Source organism: Octodon degus, unplaced genomic scaffold (genome assembly GCF_000260255.1).
Source record: "Octodon degus isolate 3935 unplaced genomic scaffold, OctDeg1.0 scaffold00079, whole genome shotgun sequence".
In the NCBI taxonomy this organism is placed as follows: domain Eukaryota; kingdom Metazoa; phylum Chordata; class Mammalia; order Rodentia; family Octodontidae; genus Octodon; species Octodon degus.
Window position 1 is genome coordinate 9,152,127 of NW_004524655.1, and position 16,326 is coordinate 9,168,452.

The following is a 16,326-nucleotide window of genomic DNA, read 5'->3' on the forward strand; positions in this document are numbered from 1 at the left end:
AAAAAAGAAAAAGAAAAAAGAAGAAAAGAAAGAAAAAAAATAAAATATCTGGAATCTGGTAGGTCCCAACATATAATTCAGTCTAGATTCAGTATTTTTCAAATACTGATTTTTTTTTTTTTCTTGGTACTGGGGATTGAACTCAGGACCCTGAGCTTGCCAGGCAGGCGCTTATTCTACTGAGCTATCTCCCCAGCCCAAATTGTTGTTTTTTGGTTTTTCTTTTGTTTTGTTTTTGTACTCAGGACCTTATGCTTGCCAGGCAGGAGCTTAGACTGCTGAGCTAGTTTTCTACCCGGTCATCAATATATATTAGCTTCTTTTATTTGTTTTCTTTTTTGCTCACATTCAACACCATGTTTTTGTTTTTTAAAAAGGACCCAAACATGAGGGTCAATCCATCTTTTTCATTCTTAAATATTATTCAGTGCCTGCTGTCAACCAGGCATTGGGACTACAGCAGAGAACACACTGACAGGGAGGACCCAGGCTCTGGAAACAGATAGAGTTGGATTCAAATCCTGACTCAGCCACCTATCAGCAATTGTAATTCACGCAAGTGCTGGCACCTCTCTGAGGCTCAGCTGAGCCTAAAATAGATACAGTAAGCTTGGCACGTTGAGATGCACCTGTAATCCCAGAACTCCAGGAGGCTGAGGCAGGAGGATGCAAATTCAAGCCCAACTTGGGCAACTTAGAGACTTAGCACGACCCTTAAAGCACTAATATTATCCCTTAATTACTGTGGACTGGTCAGGCCAGCAATCTCCCAAAGGAGTGTACGGTGAAGGCTTATAATAAGAGTCAAGTGGTAGGACTTTAGGGCTCCAAGAAGATCAAAACCCTCTAACAGAATTTGAGGCTCTCTGAAGGCTAAGACCAAGATCTTCTCTGGGCAGCCCATATTTTTTAGTTATCAAAACTAAGGAGATGGGGCCAGCGAGATAGCTCAGTGGACTCAAGTGCCTGCTTAGGCAAGCTTAGGCAAGCGCAGGGACTGCGGTTCCATCCCAGGCACCACATGCTGCACCAGCCCCATCCTCCTCAGGGCGGGCTGAGCCAGCCAGAGTTTGGGTGGGCATAGTGACATATGCCTGTAATCCCAGTGCTGGGGCGGCTGAAAGCAGGCGGATCACCACGAGGCCAAGCTGTGTGGTAGAACCTGCAACAACCAGATTTAAAAAAGAGAGAGAGAAATACTGAAGAAAGCTGGGAATCTGAGCAGGACCAGCCAAGGACCTTGGAAATCAGCTCAACGACTTTTCTAGGTAATACATTATGTTAATTTAGGAGAGCTTTGCTAGCTCCAGGAAGGCCTACTGCACTGGAGTGAGATGCCTACCGCTACAGTCTTTGTTTAGAGAATCGAGGTTGGCACCAGGTGTCCTCAGCTGTGGCTCTGTCTTGTCCTTTGTGGCTTCACGGCTTTACCCACCATTACAGGCCTCAGAGGGGACCAGTGAGTCACAGAGGTTTGCTTACTATGAGTCCGCTGACCATCTCCAGACAAGGGGCCTGGGCTTTGGGCAGACTCACAAGTAAACTTGGGAAGACAACTGGCTAATTTAAATGCTGCTCATAGGGCTGGAGAGATGGCTCAGTGGTCTAAAGCACCTACTTAGAACAAGCTTAGCAAAGCACAGGGACCCCGCGGTTCAATCCCCCAGCACCACATGCCAGCCAGCCCCGCCCCCTGGTGGGCTGAGCTGGCCACACACACACACAATAAATAAATGTAATAAATAAAAATAAACAAATAATTAAAAAAAAATAAATGCTGCTCATAGCCACTTCATAGTGAGCACCTTCAGATCCTATCTCAAAAAGGAAAAAAAAAAAAAAAAAAAAAAAAAAGACTGGTGTGAAGCTCCTAGGACATATTCCCAAAAACAATACAATAAAATATCTTGTAGGATGCTTGGGGACAACAAAGGAAAAGATGTTTGTAAAGATATTTATGAGCAGCTATGTAAGGAAGTCAAAAGTTGAGGGGCGGGGGTGAGGGGACACAAATGCTTAGGCAGCAGAAGAGGCCCAAAGGTCCTGGTTTGGGGCCTTTAGGGCTGGGCTGTTTAGGGACGGCTCCCTCTGACAGGCCAGTCAAGCCCTAAACACTTAATCTCACTAGTGGCATTTATCCAGTTCTTTAGACCATTTTACTGATGAGGAAAATGAGGCCTTCCAAGGGGAAGATCCTTTCCCAAGGAACACGGAGTCAAGACCTGAAGCCAGGTCTCCCAGGTCCAATTTGTGCATTTCTGGAGTTCCAGCTGTTCTCAGGGAGTTCTGTCAACAAACGCATACTGGGCTGTTGGCTGGGCAGCTGTGGCTGGGCTGGTCACAGTGGGGTGCTGTCTCCCCTGTCCACAGAGGACATAGCATGGGACATTGGCCTTGAGCTTGGCCAAGAGCAGAGTGATCTTGGGAATTGTGCATGGAGTTTGGCAACCAGAAAGCGAACCTCTGCTGGGCAAAGGGAGATATGAAAGACAGCGCTTGGCTGTGTTTTCATGGAAGGCTCTCAGAGTTCTGTTTCTGGGAACAATGCATTTAATTTTCATTTATTGTCACACAGGCAGTCCTAGAAGAGGAATGGTTGCTATTGTCAAAGTCACAGATGAGGAAGCCAAGACCAGGGAGATCAAATGACCTGCCCAAGAATACACATCTGGCATGGTATGGGCTGAAACGTGGGCTTTCTGACTCAGAGGACATCTTGTTAAAAAGGATACTATACTGTTTCCAAGAGAAACAAAGGAATGAATGGAGGAAAGAGGGGCTCTGGTGGATTCACTAATGGGCAACTTGTAACAGCCAGCTGCACTGAACCAGCCCTGGTGCCCAGTGAGGGAGCCCACCTGAGGATTGTTATCAACATATAAGAAGAGCCCTGGAAGGGAGGGTGGTGTGCCACTGAGCCTCCTGGAGAAGCTCATTATGGTGGCTTTCCCGATATGCTCTTGGCTGTTGGGGCCTCACCATCACTGAGAATGGCTCTGGTTCTCCTTGAGGGAGCTCCAGTTCTTACCCTGAGCGTTGCTTCCTGGCTCCAGTTCAGATCCCTCAGCCTGCTGGCACGGGTCCTTCATCCCACTGGCACAGACTTCGTGGCTTCCATCACTGACCGTTGGGCCTTCCCAGCACAGATCCATGAACTAAGCCTGCACAAGACATTGTCCTGGGCTCTAGGCCTCCAGCTGGACTCGTGGGGGGCATTGTGAGGAGCTCTAGGTCTTCAGCTGGTCTCACGCAGGACACTGCCATGGGATCAAGGCACTCGACTGGATTCTTTGGGTCTCTAACGTGGTCTCTAACGTTCCCTGCACTGTTTTTTGCATTTGACACTCTTTGGGTGAATATTACAAAATAATCCTATGAGCTATATGTTATGCAGTAAATATTTTCCCTTGTAAGCCCTGATTACAGGGATGAAGACATGAAGAATGGGAGAATGAGAGAAGAGAGAATGAATATTTTTATTTTTAAATTATTTTAATGGTGGAATTTGAACTTCTGGCCCCAGCATGCTAAGCATACACTCTACCACTGACACCTCTAGTCTCATTTTATTTCTTTTTAATGAAATAGTTGGTTGAAAAAATACATATAGCCCATATGAGCTATAAAACATGGCTAGAGGGAAAACTTTGGACCCATCACCAATCTAAAGCTTCAACAGAAAGTGACTGACAGCTGCGACTGTGGGTCAGGGATTCTCCTGCCCTGGCTGTACATTAAACACACCGAGAGAAGTCTGACGGGATTTGTTTGAAGTTTGGTCTGGGCATCTCAATTTTTGTATTTGAACTCAGGCCCTTGCGCTTGCCAGGGAAGTGCTTATTCTACTGAGCCATCTCCCTGGGCCCCTTCCCCGAGGGGATTGAACTCTGACTTCAATTTTTAGACGCTGCTTAAATGCTTCTTACGTGCCGTCATGTTTGAGAACCACTGGACCCTCTATTTTATCTCTATTTATTCTCTTTCCCTTTGTCTACCCAAGTAACCATCACCTGAATTTTGTTGTAGGAACTAATTTTCTCCATCTTTTCTGTTTCAAAGATTAACGCATTTGCTATTGATCTTACAACGACCTCTAGAGGGCGCCAGGGGGGAAAACAATCCCACAATCTTTCTGCTCCGAGCGTTCACACCGCCCTGGAGGAGGCTTGGCCCTCGCAGTGCACCGTCGTCAGGCCCGTTGCCGCGGCAACAGGCTAGCGAACAGTTGGCGTAGCTGTAGGGCTACCTGGGAGGTGTGGACTGGTCCGGCGGCTTCCGCGCATGCAGAGCTCGGTTCGCGACATCCTTTGAAAACTCCAAGGTGCAGAGGAACGTGAGTTGAGAGGTTGCGGTGCCAGGGGAGCGCGCGTCGGGGCAGGTTTGTGCAGGGCCTTGCGGTCGGCCGCCGCGCGCCGGCGGGAACCGGAAGACGCGAGCCCTGGGTTCCTGGCTGGGCTCCTGCCCTCCCGGGGCCCAGCACGTTCCTTTGCAAGTCTTTGCGTTACGGTTGAATGTTGGACCCTGAGAAGGATTCGGTCGGTTCAGAGAAGCAACCCCATTGGTGGCCGATCCAGGCCTGCAGCCTTAAACCGTTTGACTCCTGGTGCAAAGATTTATCCACTGGCGGCTTTTCAGGGCAAGGAAAAAGTAGGTTAATCCTGCAACAGTCTTAAAACACAGATCAGACATTCGCGCCCAGGACCTTGAGTACCCGAAGTTTGACATTCTTGAAGTTAACACAGCCCTGTCGCACATTTCCTAGACGCCAGTCCTACTGACAAAGGATTTCCGAATGATAAAAGGGAAGTGTTACAGCTACCAGCCTGCTAGGTGTCAGGCACAGCTAGAAGTCAGTTTGTGTTACCCAAAATCGAAGAATGCATTCTGAGGAACGATGGAGGTTAAGAGTAGGAAAGCTTTATTGGGAGAGCCCCCTCCGGGTCGCCAGTGAGCCCACTTCTCAAAGGGAAGTTTTACAGAGCAAAATCACGGGGGGGGGGGCGTTTGCAACATGGCACAAAGCAAAACTGTGATCGGCCAGTCAGTTGACAAGTACAGCCACTTCGGTAATGTGAACCTAACGGGGAAGCAGGTCGCCAAGCCATCATACATGGGAAGAACGCAGACCTTTTTTTCGAGATGAGTCAGGTGGGCCAGGTCACTCACCTGGGTGACTGATGTCTGTCTAGACTTTATTGGATTAAGTGATGCCCATTATAGTTATATTGCTTTTCCCTTGGGGAGGTGTGTAGGCCTGGTCATTCCGTGTTTATCTTGAGGCCAGACCTTCAGCAGATGTGACTCCAGCCTTTGGCTCCTGGGAGGGCCTAGCCCTGTCTGACTGCCTGTAATAGCTCTACCTAACCCAGCTGCCTATAATGCAAGCACTGGGTGTATTCCGCGTATGGGGAAGTGAGGTCTGGCATTGAGACTGCACTCTGTTCTCAGGGTTCTGAAGTGTCCCCAGGCAACCTGACTCCTTTCTCTAGTGTTTCCTTCATTTGCCCTCAAGGTAGACCAAAACACTTGTAGGCCAGGTCTTTGCCTAGGCAGCCTCTCGCTGTGTGTAGTCCAGACTAAAGACTCAGAGTTATCCACATTCCCAGATCTTTTGTTTCCTCTGCTTTCTGGCTTTGTGATCCTGGGCAAATCGTTTCACTCCTTTGAATTTCCTCACCTGTCAAATAATGGGATGATTTTAAGAATGAGAAAAGTGATACATGTTAAGTGCTTAGTACATACTAAGGTCCCTGTTACTTAGTGCAGAGCATGAAAGTCACCAACATGTATAGCCTTGCATTGCTACACCAATCCCCAGCTCTGTTTGTAGCAACCCTGGTAATGCTTGGCTCACTGCTGAGAGGTCTTGGTTTATTTAGAGTCAAGGCAGGCACTTGTGCCACTGAGCTGTCTCCCTCCTACCTTAGTTTATTTAAGTTGCTGATTCGCCACCTTGATGGCAAATTATTTAAACACATTGATGACTCTACCCCAATTTAAGGCTTTTATGATTCAGTTGATTTGGAGTGGAGCACAGTTGCAGTTATCAGAGCTTCACCAGCCGGCTTGGTTGTGTAGCTAAAGAGCAGGGAATACCATCCTTAAAGAGATGAGGGTGCCGGGGAGATAGCTCAGTGGAATAAGTGCTTGCCTAGTAAGCTCAAAGTATTGAGTTCGATCCCTGGTCCCACCAGAGAGAGAGACAGACAGACAGACAGAGACAGAGAGACAGAGACAGACATAGATGAAGCCGCCTGGTGTGGGTTCCTGGGTTTACAGTCACTCACTTCCTAGCCCTTGCTACTCCCCTCAGATGGCCCTGCCCACGCTGCCCTCCTACTGGTGCAGTCGGAGGCTCCTGGATCAACAGGCCGCGCGACAGCGACATCGAGAGCAGGAGGCCCGGCTTCGGCAGCAGTGGGAGCAGAACAGCCATTACTTTAGGACGTCTGACATCTGCAGCGCCAAGCAGGCAGAATGGAGCTCCAAGAACTCCTACCAGCGCAGGTAATTGTGCTGTGCTGGCCAGTGGGTGGAGCTGAGGCACCACCTAATGATAAAGGGGTATGGCTCCCCAGTATGTTCTTGCAAGGGATTCATCAAATAATGTGGAGTACCTGTATAAAAGCCTAGCCTGTCGGTGTCATGCACGTAGGATCATTCCTGGGTCATGTTTTACTAGCTGGAAATTGGAAAAAAAGAACATCCACAAAGTAACGTATTCGTGTTGAAAAATACAAGATGAACCCAGGCATGGGAGGGAGCACACACATGTAATTCCAGCACCCTGCAAGGCTGAGGCAGGAGGACCGCAAGCTGGAATCCAGCTGGGACAGTTTAGTGACTTAGCAAGGCCCTGGCTCAAAATAAATAAATTTTCTTTGTTTGTATTTTAGGGAAGAGTCTCAGGGTATTCGGGGTCTCAGTGCTAGATCAGACTCATAGTGATCTGCCTGTTTACAGCCTCCCAAGAGCTGGTATTACAGGTGCGCGCCATCATACCCAGTCCCAACTTGCCATCTCAGCGCACTCAGGTGGCAGGGCCGGCATGGTGGCCCCTGGGAACGAATCCCTGGCCCCTGTGCCTGGTTGCAGGCACTTTAATCTGCTGAGCTATTTGGCCAGCCCTAAATAAATTTAAAAGGGGCTGGGTATATGAAGGGCCTTGATTCAGTCTCCACTGATACATCACACACACACACCCACACACACACACACACACACACGCACCCACACGCACACGCCTGTGCACACGTGATTGTGTGCAGTGATGCAGAAGTGATGGAATCTGGAATCCTTATAACCCCACATCTCCAAAGAGTACCACAGACTGGCACATACCCTTCCATGGTTTTTTTTTTCCCTGTTTGTGTTTATGTTTAAATATATGCAAGATTTTTTATTGCAGTACACGTAAAAATACTTCGGAGCCAGTCCTAGATGGAAACCCTGGCTCCTGGTTATATTGCTTTCTTCATGAACAAGCCTCAGTTTCCTCATCAGTGAAGTGAACCTTAACTTTCAAAGTTAAGTAATAATATAAAAACTACCCATATAGAGTACATGGCACATATTAATTGCTCAAAAAAAGAAAATTTAGCCAGGGCTGGGAGATAGCTCAGTGGTCTAAGCGCCTGCCTGACAAGCTCAGGGACCCAAGTTCAATCCCTGGTACCAGATGCTGCACTGGTTCCAGTATCCTGAGTATGCCATGCTGGCCTTGAAACTGGATGTGGTGGTGCACTTCTGTAATCCCGGCACCTGGGAGGCTGAGACAGGAAGATCACTAGGAGTCTGAACTGTGTAGTGAGACCCAGTATCCAATAAATAAATAAAATTTAAATTAGCTACTATCTGCATATATAAGCTTATTTTTATGTTTTTGTTTTTTTTTTTCAAAAATAAGAGTATCTACTATGCAGACTGTTCTCTGATCTACTCTCTTGGGCAGGGTGGGGAGGCAACTTCTTGTGTCAGTGTTGGGATTGCCTCCACCTCCTACCCATCCAGCGAAGAGGGTGACCGCCTTAGCTGGAGCATGAGTGATGTGCCGTGGTCTTGTTCTCCCCAGCATGCTTGCATACCAGCGGGAGAAGATGAAGGAGGAGAAGAGGAAGGGTCTGGAGGCCCGACGTGAGAGACTCCGGCAGCTTATGCTTGAGGAGCAGGACCTGCTGGCCCGGGAGCTAGAGGAGCTGAGGCTGAGCATGAACCTGAGGGAAAGAAGAATCCGGGAGCGGCATGGGAATCTGAAATCAGCCCAAGAAGAGCAGAGGAAACTGGTAACTGGCGGGCTCGGGAGAATGAGCAGGGGAAGCAGCCCCAGCCCCAAGGGCTCATTTCCTGGCCACCGCGGGCTGAGGAGGCGCTGGCTCACTCCTGAGCCAGGCAGAGAGGTGTTCATGCATCCTGTGCAGGGAGTGTCGCCTGTTGGAGCCACCTGTCCTCACTTTAACCCCTAAGTCGCTGCAGCTGACTGCTTTTTCCTGTTCCAGTTCTGTGGTCCCACAAAGCATATTTTCTCTTGCACAGAGGTTGTATGGAACAGTGGGCCCAGCCTGTACTTTGTAGCTTGCTGTGTATTTGGGGACCCCTAGAACGGACCTATCTGCAGCAACAGATTTTGGTTCCTTTCAGCACCATTGCAGGAGTCTTTGTCAGCGCCATCTGTCCTTCTCAGACGCCCGCCTGGCTCGTGGGGCTGTGGGTCCGAGGTCAGCAGAGCAGGAGAGCAGTGTGGGGACGGCACACGAGCAGAGCCGCTCCTGGCCTGAGCTCCCCTCCACCGTGGGTCTTTCCTGCTGGGAATGAACTTGAAAAGCAACATTAGGCCTTCCTTTTTGTTTTCTTGGCAGATCGCTGAACGGCTTTTGTACGAGCACTGGAAACAGAACAACCCAAAGCTTCGAGAGGTGAAAATCAAGGATCTTCCACTCATTTTCCTGTGTAGATGAGGTCCTGTTCAGAGTTTTCGGTCTGTGTTCATTTGTTTTGTCACTGGAAATCAAACTCAGGACTTCACACTTGCCCCGCAGATGCTTCCCTACTGAGCTATATCCCCAGCCAGTTTGTGTTTTTTTAAAAAATATGAATCTTGTGCTGGTTTGAAACATAGGGGAACTTCCTGCCACCTAAAAGAGCACTTGGTCTTCTGCCTGGTGACAAGACTAAAGGGTTCAGCAGCTATTTAACAGATGCTAACTTAACACTGCTCCCCCGTACGTGAGGTGTAGTCCTGGTTCTGAGGAAACTCACCATCCAGGTGGGGAGCCAGAGGGCCACTTTGCAGGGTACTAGCAGGTGGGCATGGGGTAGTGCTCCCAGCGCAGGTCAGGGAAGTGTTTGAAAGGATGAACCTAACAGCCTAGAGGTGAGGAAAGGACCTTCTGGATGGAGGTGACTGCAAGATCAAGGGCTGAGTCATGAGGACAGAGTCAGGGAGTGACAAGTGGCTGTGTGAGGGCATCACACAGGGAAGTGGAGCTCCAGGAGCTAAGGGCATGGCAGCTGGGCATGGTGGCGCACACCTGTGATCCCAGGATTTGGGAGGCTGATGCAGGAGCATCCTAGTTCTGGACCAGCCTGGGCTCCATAGTGAGTGCAATGTCAACCTGAGCTACATAGTAAGACTTTGTCTTAAAAGCAAAAACAAGAGCTAAGGGTCCAGGTGACCCCTCTGGCAGGCACATTGAGAAGAAGATGCTGCAGCAGCCCAGCTGGGGGATGGAGAAGGCCTGAACTAAGGTAGTAAGAGCCAGGAAGACAAATCTGCAGTGACAGGAAGAGAGGTGTCTTGCCTTGGTGGCACCATTCAGCAGAGATGGGCTGGAGCAAGTTAATCCCTACTGAGACCATTTCAGCCTAACAGCTTTTGTACAAGTTCGGTACTATTACTTTATCTGCAGTTAAATGTAGAAACTGTTAATTGCTGAGTAATGGAGCATCTAGATCAGGGATGGGGAAACTTTTAGAGATGAGTTCCCAAGCAACCCAAAGCCTATTTTTTATCGCAGAGTGCTAACACAAACCTGAATGGTAAGGTTTTAGTTTAGTAAAAACAACTCATATGTAAACATCCTTTGTCTTGAAAGAAAACCAAATAACACATGTGCTGTAAGTTTGCTGCCCCTGTGTAGGTGTTCTTTTTTTTGTTTTTTTTTGGCGAAACTGGGGATTGAACTCAGGCCCTTGCACTTGCCAGGCAAGTGCTTATTCTACTGAGCTCTCTCCCCAAGTGCTTATTCTACTGAGCTCTCTCCCCAGCCCCATGTGTAGGAGCTCTTGAGCATTGTGTGGTGAGCACTAACCTGAGGGAGGATTTCTCTCTCTGGCTGGCTGCTGGCTTCAGTGGCTCCTCTGAAGTCCCTTACTCAGGAAAGTACTCAGAACATTCAAGTTAGTTACAAATATTCACATGTTTAATTAGGCAAGAAATGTTAGACTTACAAGATTTTTGAAAGAAAATCTTTGGACTGTTCCAATTCATTTTCAAATCCCAGAGATTCTTTTTTTGTTGTTGTTTTTGAGGGAATAATTTGTAATTTATTTTATGAGATTCAGTATTACACCAATACAAAAGTCAAATAATCACATAACAAGAAAATAAAAATACAGAACGATAATATTCTTTGTAAGGGACCGGGGAGATGGCTCAGTAGAATAAGCTCTTGACTGGCAAATGCAAGGATCTGAGTTCAATCCCTGGTTTAAAAAAAAAAAAAAAAATTCTTTGTAAAGGTAGGTATAAAATATTCTATAAAGTAGAGAAGCTGAATGCAATAATTATAAAAAATATTTTTAAACTTTTATTTTTAATAATTTTATTGAGAAACAAATAGCAATGAGTTCAAAACTGGTTAGTAGGAGAGTTTCAGTAATTAATACATTGCATATTGTTATCTTCTTAGTGGTTATTCATAGTACAAGATGCTGATGTGATATCTTGTCCAAACACTATTAGTACAAATCTTCCTTCTCATTGAATTAAGAGAAAGCTATATATCTATCCTAACTCTTTTGTATATACGGATACAAAATGGTCATTCATTTGTATCCCCCTTTTTTGTTTCGTTTTGTCAGCGAAATGTATTCCATTGTCATTTAAATATTGTAGGTGCGTGAATTCAGCAAAATATTCCAATATAGTCCAGTAGTCCGTAATAGTAGTGGGTCATCCATAGGACTGGCAATGTCAGAAGTTGTTGACCTGAGCCCTTTACAGCCCAGCACACCAACATGGCTTCTTTTTCTATTTCTATTTGAGGACAGGGTCTACAGGCTTCATAGGATCTCACTGCGTAGTTCAGACTCGTAGTGATCCTCTTGTTTCAGCCTCCCAAGTGCTGGGATTACAGGTGTGCGCCACCACGCCCAGCCCAGAGATTCTTGGGAGTTGCTCATCTAGCAACATCAGACTTGTTGCAACCTCTGCCACCACGAGTGTGTGTTGTCACAGCTGCTGCTGTGCAAGGGGAGTGTTGAAGAGCCAATCTCAGGGCTGGGCTGTCCTGGCCTGAGCTGTCTCCCAGGGTCCTGGCACATTAGACCAGCCAGAGGTGGCCTTTCCATTTCTGTGTCTGCTGACATGCTTCATGCTAAATCCCAGGGTCACTTGGAACAAGAGTTTCTGTTACCTTGTTCCAACCTGTGAGCTTCCAGTACTTTGCTTTCTGGTGGACTTGTGTTCAGGCTGTGTGTGTCAGGGTCGTCTTGTGCTCCCTTACCAGACACCTGGGCCACTGAGTCCTTAGGAGGTCACAGACGTGTTCTAGTGAGGCACAGAAGGCAGTGTACTCTTGGCTGCGAGCGTGTCTCCCAGGATCCTTAGAGATGATAGCCTTCACTTTCTCATCCTCAGATTGAGACGGACCTTCACCGGAAACATGTAGTAAATGCCTGGGAAACACAGAAAGAAGAAAAAAGGCAGGTATGATACATGAGCCTGGGAATAGTCCCACATGCAGAGGCATGAGACTGTCTCCGTGTCTCTGAGTTTGTGTTTTATGTTCAGTGTTTCTGACCCCAGTTGAGGAATGGGCTCGCTCAGCTAAGCTAACCTGCGGTGTGCTGAAAGTGAGATGTTTGTTCTTAGGTGTTTTAGGATCCTAAGTGATCATTCTTGGGCAGAATGATTCAGGGCTGGTGATTCAGGTTGGTAGGTGACAGGTGACAGGTGGGACGTGTGTCTTCAAGGGCATTTCTTATCCCTGGAGTCTTTTGAGGAAATTAGCACTACAGACTCTCGACTCTGGCTTAAGGACAGCCCACACCATGTGCCTGCTTTACCTCTGGGTTCATTCTGCAAAGTATTTTGCAGTGTTCTGGAGCCCCTCTTTTGTGCACCCTGGCCCAGGCCCCCAGCCCCGAAATGGAGACAGAGCGCTGGGCCTTGGCTGGCTGCACGTCACAATCCTGACTCCCAGCCACATGTGGGCTCTCGTAGCAAGAAGCCACTGAAGAGCGGGAGAACAAGCGGTATGAAAACGAATATGAAAAGGCCCGAAGGGAAGCGATGGAACGGATGAGAGCGGAAGAGGAGAGGAGGCAGCTGGAGGATAAGCTGCAGGCTGAGGCGCTGCTGCAGCAGATGGAGGAGCTGAGGCTGAAGGAGGTGGAGGTAAGCACAAACCCTCTCCAGAAGAGCATGGCTGGGGCAGTGATTCTGAGCCCTGCGCCCACTGCTGGTTTTGTACTCCTGTCCCCACTTCTCCTGTGCCCCTCTGTTGTATGCCAGGTTCTAGAACACTGAAATCCAAAGATAGTATCTGTCCCATTAGGTGCATTTAGACACCTTCGAGGGTCTTAGAGCATGGCTTTCCAGTGCGCTAAGCAGACAGGACTTGGTTGGGTGATTGATCACACAGCCGCCAGCACTAGCAGACTTTGGCCCAGGAGGCTGGTCTTTGACAGCACAGTGCTCAGAAAGGCTTGCTTTGAGCACCTTGTCACTGAGGTAAGGGGAGGCCCCACCCTTTGGCTTCCCATCTTCTTTGGCCTGAATATTTTAATAACAGGCCCAAATTCTGGTGCCTCCCCCAAATTCTGGGTGCTAGATAGAACGTGCACTAGCCTTACTCCTGGTTCGCTGTGGTTGTTGCCTGGCGGAGCAGCCAGATGTTGAGGCTAGTGAGTATGGACCATCCCAGGAAGTTGGTGGTGCCAGGAAAGGAACTTGCAGGAAGTGGCTCAGCTGGGAGCCCCAGAGATGGAGGTCGTCCTGAGCAGCATGGTGACATCCTCGTGTAGAGCCTGCTGAAAATGGAGATGAAGACCTGGTGGCCACCTCCTCAGTCTGCTTTACCATTGTAAGCACAGGCCACCAAGCTGAAAAAGGAGCAGGAGAACCTGCTGAGGCAGCGGTGGGAGCTGGAGGGGCTGGAGGACGAGAGGAGGCGGATGGCGGCTCTCCGGCAGAAGGCGGAGCTGGGGTGCGTATATGGCGGTTGGGTTGGTCAGTCTGCCGCCTTCCCTGCCTTGCCTGGGCTCCCTGAACTGCAGAGCTTTGGGCCCCGGAGTGAGCGGCTGTCTCCGCCCATGGAATTCTTGGCAAGGCGCTGAAGGCAGCTGCGGTTCGCTCATTTCCAGGCGCTTTCTGAGACATCAGTATAATGCACAACTCAACAGGCGCACACAGCAGATCAAAGAGGAGCTGGTGAGTCTGAATGACCTCTTAGCACTTTTTTCACCCTCTTTTGAGGAAAAACATTTTCCAGGGCTCTCTGTATTTTCTATTCTCATCAGAATTAAAGCCCAGCGCAGGGTAGGAGAGTGGGGAGGTGTTGCTTAGAGTGCAGACTTCAGCTAGGAGGAAGTCTAGAGAGCTCGTGCGCAGTTCATACTGCTGTAGTGTGTCCTTGGGGGACAGAGGTGTGGCTCAGTGGCGGAGCCCATGCTTAGCTGGTGCTGCCCTGGCTGCCTTCTCCAGCAGTGCTGAATAAAGTACTTCTGCCAAGAAAGGAGACCTTAACTGTTCTACCCTCAAGAAAAGGTGTGACTTGACGCATGCTAATTAGCTTTACTGTGGCAATCATATATATATATATCTCAAAACATGAAATTAGCTGCTGGGCTTGGTGGCACGTTTTCTCTTATCCCAGCTGCACGGGAGGCAGAAGAGGCAGGAGGATCTCGAGTTCCAGCTTAGCCTGGGCAACTCAGTAAGACTCTCAAAATTAGGAATAATAATAATAATGGGGTCTGGGAGAGTACTTCAGTTCTAGAGCTCCCTGAGTTTAATCCATAGTACCACACACACCTAAAACATTATATTTCGATAAAGCTGTTGCTAAAAACACAGCACAAAGAGATTCCTCATGCATTCCCCACCCTGTAGCAAAGAGTTCCTCCCTCTTTGGGGTTTTTGGGTTATTATTTTTTTTTAAAGGCTACCTTCTTCCTTTCTTTCTGTGTGTGTGTGTGTGTGTGTGTGTGTGTGTGTGTGTGGCCAGCTCAGCCCACCAGGGGGCAGGGCTGGCTGGCATGTGGTGCTGGGGGATTGAACTGTGGTCCCTGTGCTTTGCTAAGCTTGTTCTAAGTAGGTGCTTTAGACCACTGAGCCATCTCACCAGCCCTGGTTTTTGGGTTATTTTGAGAAGGGTCTCACTATGTACTTCAGGCTGGCCTTGAACTTACAGCCATCCTGCCTCAGCCTCTGAGTGCTGGGATTGTAGGTGTACAGCACTACACCTGGCTTCTCTTTGGTTTTTAAATGTATTTGAGGTTGCATTCTTCAACATATCTCTTTTTTTCTTTTTCCCTTTTTTTGTACTGGGGATCGAACTCAGGACCTTGCACTTGCCAGGCAGGAGCTTATACCACTGAGCTATTTCTCCAGAATATCTCATAGTACTTTATTTTTCACTTTGAGACAAGGTCTTGGTAAGTCAGTGGGCTACTGAGCTGGGCTTGGACTTTGATCCTCCTGCCTCAGCCTCCCAGAGTGCTGGGATACAGTGTGTGTTCTCATGCAAAGCTAGAATTAGCCTATTTGGAATTTTTTAGGTATGCATTCAGCATTGCTGTTAGCTATTTTATTGAGCAATCTTGTGACTTGCAAATCTATTATTTTTCCCAACCATCCCTGCCCGCTGTGGTCAGAGCAAACCACCAGGTGGCAGGGTTATAGCTGTTCCTGATATGCGACCCTTAAGCCCCCCATCTTTTCCTCAGGTACACCCTGTTCTGTTGCTGTGCACAGGTCGGTCTGAACTGATGACCAGCCTGGGTGTACACCGTAGTACTTGAGTTGTTCCTGGCTTTTCCCTCCTACATTAAAGCTTCAGGGTCGGTCTGTGCACACGTCTTCCCGCCCTGTCTTTTTTTTTAAAAAAATATTTATTTATTTATTTTGTGTGTGGCCAGCTCAGCCCACCAGGGGGCGGGCTGGCTGGCATGTGGTGCTGGGGGATTGAACCCTGGTCCCTGTGCTTTGCTAAGCTTGTTCTAAGTAGGTGCTTTAGACCACTGAGCCATCTCACCAGCCCTTCCCGACCTGTCTTGAGAGCAAGGAGGCCCGAGCCTGCTTCTTCATGTGTGCAGGAGGGGCTACTCCAGAGGGGCTGGCTTGCATGTCCACACCCGCTCCCCTAGGAGGCAGACAAGCGGATCCTGCAGGCACTGCTGGAGAAGGAGGACGAGGAGCAGCGTGTCCACGTGGCCAGGAGGGAGCAGGCTGTGGCCGATGCGGCCCACATGAAGCAAGTTATTGAGGAGCAGCTGAGGCTGGAGCGGGCACGCGAGGCGGAGCTGCAGGTGCTGTTGAGGTGAGTGGCTGCGGCCTGTTCGTGGTCCCTGGCCTTTGCCTTGGTTCCCAGAAGTGCCCGTCAGGTCAACAAGAGGGCTACCTGTTCATGAAGAATCATCCTTGGGAATGAGTCTTACTCCCAAGGTGTATGTCCACACCCTAGTGGGTGTTCCTTGTGGATGTGTTTCCTTTAAGTTGTTTGAGGTGGAAATCATTATGCTTTTGCCTACTGATCTGTTCATGAAAAATCCTAGAAATGTAAAGGAAATTGTTCCAAATTGCAGTGATGCTGAATGCTTCTTGGGTCTGTAAAAATGGAGTCTGGTGTTTTTTTTAAATAATTAATTGCTTTGGCGAGATAGCTTAGTATACTAAAGTGCCTGCTTAGGCAAGCACAGGGACCGTGGTTGGTCCCCAGCAGCACATGCCATGCCAGCCCTGCACCAGTGGCGGGCTGAGCCGGCCACAGAGTCCTGGTTTAGTGGTGTACGCCTGCAGTCCCAGCACTGGGGAGGCTGAAAGCAGGCAGATCACTATGAGTCTGAGCTGTGACCCTGTAACAGTCAAATACATTTTTTAAAATA

General features: G+C 48.6%; 1 protein-coding gene across 5 annotated transcripts in view; it reads left to right on the forward strand.

The window, feature by feature from the left end:
* The first annotated feature begins 4,228 nt into the window (after positions 1-4,228).
* Tchp (trichoplein keratin filament binding) overlaps positions 4,229-16,326 on the forward strand; it is a 35,612-nt gene continuing 23,514 nt past the window's right edge. For 3 of the 5 annotated variants that reach the window (XR_002822162.1, XM_004636298.2, XM_023721003.1), the window contains exons 1-9: positions 4,229-4,333; positions 6,314-6,507; positions 8,072-8,282; positions 8,856-8,912; positions 11,858-11,926; positions 12,443-12,616; positions 13,315-13,427; positions 13,585-13,651; positions 15,589-15,761. Coding sequence is in view for 4 of the 5 variants with exons in the window: in XM_004636298.2 (XP_004636355.1) it covers positions 6,314-6,507; positions 8,072-8,282; positions 8,856-8,912; positions 11,858-11,926; positions 12,443-12,616; positions 13,315-13,427; positions 13,585-13,651; positions 15,589-15,761 (1,058 nt within the window). In the remaining variant the exon portion in view is untranslated. Of the gene's footprint in view, positions 4,334-4,514; positions 4,648-6,313; positions 6,508-8,071; positions 8,283-8,855; positions 8,913-11,857; positions 11,927-12,442; positions 12,617-13,314; positions 13,428-13,584; positions 13,652-15,588; positions 15,762-16,326 lie in introns of those variants that run through there. The other 2 variants (XM_023721002.1, XM_023721001.1) reach the window with 2 other exon arrangements.